Source organism: Sardina pilchardus, chromosome 8 (genome assembly GCF_963854185.1).
Source record: "Sardina pilchardus chromosome 8, fSarPil1.1, whole genome shotgun sequence".
Taxonomy (NCBI): Eukaryota; Metazoa; Chordata; class Actinopteri; order Clupeiformes; family Clupeidae; genus Sardina; species Sardina pilchardus.
The window spans coordinates 24,671,950-24,679,081 of record NC_085001.1 but is presented as its reverse complement, the minus strand read 5'-3'; the positions used below and the strand labels follow the sequence as shown (position 1 = coordinate 24,679,081).

The following is a 7,132-nucleotide window of genomic DNA, read 5'->3' as shown; positions in this document are numbered from 1 at the left end:
TCTCTCATGCTGTGCTTGTTCCATACTGATTATTTTCTTTCCTTTTTAAGTAAGGCACAATTAAACTGCCATGTACTTTATATACTGTAAAGGTGTTCAACACTGTCTGCATCTGCAAAGCATGTTTTTTAAATAAAAACATATTTTTGAATTTACAGTTTTTCTGTTGCAGAATCCAGTATTTACTGTACTGTATTCAGTACTTTGACCCCTTAATGTTTTTCCCATTTTGTGATTGTGTTGGCTTATACAAATACTGACATATCAAAAACAGAATTGGGAACATTCATTAAAAAGGAAACATTGATGGTGGTTAGACCATTGGTAAGAGAGGTGATCAAAAACAGCCACACTGGTTGAGCTCAAGAGATACTGTGCCTATACCCAGGTTTGAACCGGTGAACTTGTAGCACCTTGGATTGGGAGGCAGGTGCGTTTAAAAGACATTTGTCTTTTAAAGTGGTTAATCTTTTCAGAAATGTTGTGCCAATTCTCTGCTAGCCCGACATGTTAATTGATACAAGAGGCTTTATTATCCTCAAAGTCATGAAAGCCATGCGGGCGCTGGGCTTCTTGTGTTCTTTGGTCACATGAGTGCTCAGTCAGCAGGTCCCCCCCTTTCCTGTATCTCAGACACCGAGGTTTCCCAGAAAAGGAAGGACCCCCCTCACATCCCCGCGCCCCCCATTCTCCCCTTGACAACCACTGTCAGCACAACTACATTTATTCCTTTCATGTCGATAGGAGAGAGGAAAGTGGAAGATGACATTGAAAGACACAAAGTTAGGGAAGGGGAACTGGAGACAACCAGAGGGGACAGATCATGTAGAGTTGGAGCACGGATGGGAAGTGCGGCGATGAGGGAGAGAGTGTTAGAATAGGACAGGAAACGGGAGAGAGGGGGATAGAGAATAGAAAGTGGAAAAGGGAGGACGAGGAATAGAGGGGAAATAAAAGAAAGGAAGAGTGCTGGTGTGTCCAGCTGCTGGTTCAGCATTTGTGGAGAGTGTGGGTGGTCCTCATGCAGCCAGCTTTTGACTCAGAACCCCCCCCCCCCCCCCCCACACACACACACACCGCCACCGCTGCCTCGTGTTTTGCAGCACTTGGCCTCAGGCATGCCTGTACACAGGATAGATCTGGTCATGTTGCCCACTTGCACGTAAAGGTGCTCTAAGCGATGTTATGTGGTTTCTATAAAACATTTTTTTTTGTCATATACAGCAAACATCACCTGACCATCAGCTTGCTGCCTATGCCCTGAATACACTGTAAACAAAATGTGATCTCTGTGGACAGCCCAGGCTCCAAAAATGGCAACAAAAACAATCTGGTTCAGGCTGGACCTTAAAAACTTAACAAACTGTTCCAGCCAATCACCAACACGATGCGTGTTTAGGAGAGTTTCAATTGCAAGGGAAGGATGGGGAGGGAGTAGCGAGCTAGATCTCTGTTTTGTTAGAATGTCAACAGAAGTGACGTTATCGGATAGAGCACCTTTAAGGTGGTCAAGTACAGCTAGAGGACAGTATTCCAGGCTACCTTATCAGATCCATGGGGATATACATTTGTGAAATATTTCACTTTATGCTACATTGCTTTCCGATAATGACTGGCGGACAATACATAATCCCTCACTTGCTCAAAGCAAAAAAAAAAAGAAAAAAAAAGTTTTTTAGGCTCATTGTCCCTGAAAATTCTGTCAGTGTCAGAATTAATCACTGAATCTTGACAAAACAATTCAATGTCACAACCTCTATGCCTAACCTCAGGGTTTATATTCACTACTGAAAGTTTAACTTTAAATCTCTATATGATACAAGGATTTACATTTTCAACTCTGAGGTCTGTGTTAGAAACTAGAGCTACAGTATGAAACCACTGCCACCTAGTGAAAGTTACTGGAACTTACAATTTTGGAATTGCAGACATTCTTCAAAAGGTTACTTTCCAAGAAAGGTGCTTCAAGGTGCTGTTTTGAAAAAATATATATTTAAAGACAAGGACATATCCACATATCAGCATAGGATGTAATTGAATATAAAATGTTACAGACAATTGTCTTTTAAAAGTAACATACTGTAAGTGTGTGTGTGTGTGTGTGTGTGTGTGTGTGTGAGAGAGAGAGAGAGTGTGTGAGAGAGAGCGAGCGAGAGAGAGAGAGAGAGAGAGATAAAGAGAGATAGTGAGATACACAAAGACTACCAGTCTAAAGTTTGGGATCACTGATACATTTCCAATCCACTCCATTATAGACAGAAGCTGCGATCAGTTACATTGTTTTCTTAATCAGGGCGGTAGTTTTCAGATTACATGCATTATGTGCTTACATAATTGTAGACGGATTCTTGACTGTTGTAGAAAGAAATGGCTGATCTTTAATGCAGTATCTACATTGCCCATTATCAGCAACATTGGAGAAACCTTTTGCAATTAATTATATAAGCACATAATGTAATCTGAAAACTGCTGCCCTGATTAAAATAAACAATGCAAGACAGGTGGAATTGTGTCTATAATGGATAGGAATGGAAATGTATAAGTGACCTCAGACGTTTGACCTGTATGTGTACAAAAGAAAACAAATGTATCAAAATAATGATCATTTCAATCAAATATCAAAATGTCCTTTTCCCCAACTGGAAAAAAAAAATGACATGAATGGCTACTCTTTGTAGATGTTCATCCTGTAAAACACAAAGTACAGTATTTCACTTTAAGTGTCCATAAAAGTCCAACTGGCTTTTAATCAATCAATTAGAAATCATCTTACAATACCTCTGCTGTCTCCTTGGTGGTGGTAACACGTTACCATATGTGGGCTGCACTTCAATTTCTTCTTTTTTGCCTTCTGTAATGATTTAATCATGCGTGTCATTAGTGACAAACATTTATTGAATTTGTGTTTACATTTGATATTGACTAATACATATAATAACTTAATTTATTAATCAAGAAATGAGGAATATCCTCTGGAACATTTAATACAAAACTCACCTCTAGGACGCCTTAAGGCAAATGTAGCGACAGCAAGTCCGACAAGAATCAACACACACATCAGAATCAAGATCAAGATCAACTTCCAATCATATTGGTTGTTTGTCACGTTGTCACTTCGCATATTGTTGCATAAGCTTGTAGAGGAAATTGAGAGGTTTTGAATTCCTTTACTCGTACTGATCTGACAGGTGTATGTGACATTAAAAACCTGGACGGGAACTGAAGATAAAGTTGCATAGCTGCTCAATTGATCCACATCTGAGGCTGCTGTTAGATTTGGCTCTACCCACATCACAGAGGGAGGTGGGTCTCCAATGACGATGCACGTCACAAACGTTGTCCCATTTTCATCAATGCGGACAAAGATACTGTGAAGCTTTCGAGGCTCTGTTGGAATTAAAATGTATGCATACAGTACTGTATTTGAGGATTGATTGATTTATTGAGTCAGGTCATTTTACACAATGTATCTTTTAAAGACATGGCCTCTTGATTTGTGAAGGCACACAAATAGCAGGGTTTTGTGATTTTGTTTTGCAGCCACAAGTAGTTTCTAAAACACAGCCAACCTCAAATATCCACCTCAAATACAGTATATATATTTTTATTTTGTTTCATGTAATGTAAAAATTATATTGTGTTATTTTGATTTTTTATTGTTATATTGCTTCGTTTTTGTGGAAATAATGTAATTATAATCCACAATTAAATCCTACAGGAGCTGTTACACGATCATAAGACTGTGAAACTTTGGTGGGGCTGTTGCTACCAAGGCTCCATGACCACTTCTTGTAATGGCTTACTAACTTCGGGCCCTAATTTAAATGCTGCGCAAAGTGCAAAGTCTAATGTCTGAAGTCTAAAGTTAATAGCCTAACTAAAATCCTTTTGAAAAATGTTATGTAATACCATGAGAAAGATCATAAGCACCATCATCGATGGTTCAGCTAAAAGCTGTCTCACGCCGTCCTGGACAGATTATGAACAACTGGGCCCGTGGCCACAGACATTAAGGGGGTCACCCTCAGAAAGTTGGTACTGTAACTCAGCTAAGCAAGGGGGTTCAGGGACATGGCCCCCCCAGAAGAGAATATTGAAAAATACCCCCTTAAATCTGCGGTTCCCAAACGTTTCCCTCATGGACCCCTTTTAAATCCTGACTCTGCTCGCGTACCCCAACCATCCGACACATTAAAAAGTGACACATTCTATTAACGCATTCCAGGCATCATGTGTTAATACGCGGCCTTTTTAGAAATTATACGTAGCCTACTATAGAGTTTACAAAGGACTGCCTTTAATGTCATGTTTCTATATCATTATAACCCGATTCAACATGATTTAGTTATTCATGAATTTATTAAAGAACATTTGAAAAGTTAATTTTAACACCTTACCGACATAGCCCTTCTCATCTTGCGTACCCCAGCTTCGCGTTGGGCCGTTCTATGAATTAGAATGTGTATTAACTAATCGAACGGCGTGTCGTCCATTATCCCTTACTTAATAGTTTCAAGAGAAAAAGATGTAATTACAAAACATGATTATCACACAGCATGACCTGTGTTATATGACTGAGGGGCCCCATCTGGGGTGAACAACATAAACCATGTTATACAATTGAGGGCCCCTATTAAGACACATCACAGAATATATACATTGTTATTTGATTGAGGGCCCCCATTCAGATATTATGGATATGGGGAACATCGGCCTGTTAGTCCTGTTTAGTAATCCATCCATGGATGCCGTTAGTTTATGTATGAGAATTTCACTCATAAACTGACTTTGCACTTTGCTCAGCATTATTATAAGGGCCCTACATGTCTTATCCTTTGTCTCTTGCCTACAACTGATTAAATCATTTTGTTGCATTGTGAGCATGCGGAACCGATGTAACTTTGTAGTCCACTGTGTACAGTACATTCAGACAGTTTCTCATATATGGATTTTAATTTGGTCCTGGACTAAGATCAGTCCTCTCAATGGAGATCTCCTTATTTAGTTCAGGTCTTGGCTTTATCCATGCACAGCAAATTAGCCCATCATGTTTTAATAGTGCATACTGTACATTGCTTGACAGTAGAGGTGGTCTACTGTGTATGAGGTTCACTAATGTCCGACTAAGCAAGTTTCATTCTAAATAAAAGACATAGTACTTGTAGTTCTCTCTGAACATCAGATCTTAATTGGTTTGGGGAGAAAGATGAGAGAAAAATGAAAAAAAAGAGAGGATAGAACATGTCTTGTATGCGCACCCACAGCAACAACAAATCAAGAGAAATAAGCACCACATCATACCCTGATTAGAGATTATAAAAACATTTCTTTCTTACTTGTGACTTTGAGATTTAATCCTTCAGCAGTGTATTTGTCTGAACCAGTCAACTCCACACGACAAAAGTATGTGTCAGCATCACTCATCCTAGCATCCGTAATCAGGAGAGAGGCATTGTCATTCTCTATATTTCCCACCAATGAAAACCGACCAACTGACCTCGAACAGTTTCTACTGTTCTTTGAACATTGAAAAATTATTGGCCCTGTGTGTTTGTCCTCTGAACGCCAAATGACTGTTATGTCTCCTTCGTCTGTCTCCTTTTTTCCCTTGTCAAATCTGCAGTGGAGGAGGCCATCTTCTCCTTGTGCAACTTCAGCAGATTTGTTTGCATAGACTACTAATACGCCACTGGCACTCACACCTAATACAGAAAGACAGAGTATGCTCAGTATTCAGGTTTTACTTTAACATGATCACATTTCAAAATGTACATCATAAAGAATTATCTATACGAATAATGATTACCTCTGAGAGAGAAGATGAAGACTAAAAGGGAACTGCACAACATCATCACAGACATCACAGAATGAACCTGACAACAGTCTCTCAGAATGACTTTCACATCCCCGTTCTCACATGTCAAGCTGACCTCTGTTTTTTTGTCAACTATTTCCTGCACTTCCGTCTAACAGCTTTTCTTATTGTCATTTCCTACATATATAGAGCTAATGTTCATGATTTATAAGCCTTTGCACCTACAATTGAATGGACATAATTACACTGTAGTCCAGCATAGCATTTACTGTAATAATGCAAAAAAATCATGTTGGTTGGAAAACTGAGAAATGTTTCTTGTTGCACTAAATGAGTTAGTTTCCAGTGTTTATCAGAAGACAATCATTGCTCTCCATTGAATTTCACTATGTAAAAACCCTTCAAGTCCTATCTTGCCAACAAGAGAACCTTTGGTAGAGGGTTTGAAAAGATCAAATTGAGTGTGTCGGCGTCGATGCTGGACAGCTGCAGTTCTAGGTACTGTAGGGTGTGTCTTTCTCAGAATCGGCTCTGAACACTTGTGGTAGGAGTGTGCCGTTGTGGTATTACTGTAATGTGAAATAAATAAAATTAATAATAAATTAACAGAATTCAATAGACTGTCAGGAAGGCCCATAGTTGTGCCTCGTCACAGCACACGGCTCTTCATTCACGGGAGTGTAAGTTGTAGGGTGGGCCCTGTCATACTGTTTCAGGGGATAGTCCCCATATTTGGTTGCCTTTCCCCAGGAAAATACAGACAAACTACTACCTATGTCCACATTTCTGGGATTATGTCCCCGGTTTTGGTCTCGGACATCTGGTCACCTTATGTCACACAGGCATATACTGTAGGCATATAAGGATTTCATGTTAAGATTTGTGGACATGTGTGATTGGGATGGCCTTGCGGCAATGGACACTAGGGTGACAGTCGCCCTGGTTTCAGGGGACAGTCCCCGTTTTGGTTGCCTGTCCCCAGGAAAATACAGACACACTGCCCCTGTAAAAATGTCCCCGTTTTTTTTTTAAATAAAACTTGTATGTATTTCAACCATTTTTCCACATTTCTGGGATTATGTCCCCGGTTTTGGTCTCGGACATCTGGTCACCTTATGTCACACAGGCATATAGGCATACTGTATGTATGAGGATTTCATGTTAACAAGATTTGTGGACGAGTGTGATTGGGATGGCCTTGTGGCAATGGAAAGACTGGAGACATTGTTGGTGTTTGTCAAAATGGCAACGTTTTATTTACACCTTGGACGCTGAGCACATACCAGTCTGGAGAACTAAGAGAAACAAAAGAAAAAC

The 7,132-nt window shown here is 39.8% G+C and overlaps 1 protein-coding gene across 1 annotated transcript; it reads right to left on the bottom strand.

Annotated features, from left to right (window-relative positions):
- Positions 1-2,099: 2,099 nt before the first annotated feature.
- Positions 2,100-5,868, bottom strand: LOC134089611 (sialic acid-binding Ig-like lectin 15). Its single transcript, XM_062544069.1, has 5 exons — positions 5,807-5,868; positions 5,337-5,702; positions 2,998-3,387; positions 2,779-2,851; positions 2,100-2,687 (listed from the first exon to the last, which is right to left on the bottom strand). Exons 1-5 carry the CDS (start codon positions 5,859-5,861, stop codon positions 2,666-2,668), a joined length of 906 nt encoding a protein of 301 aa, XP_062400053.1. The 5' UTR covers positions 5,862-5,868; the 3' UTR covers positions 2,100-2,665.
- Positions 5,869-7,132: the final 1,264 nt, after the last annotated feature.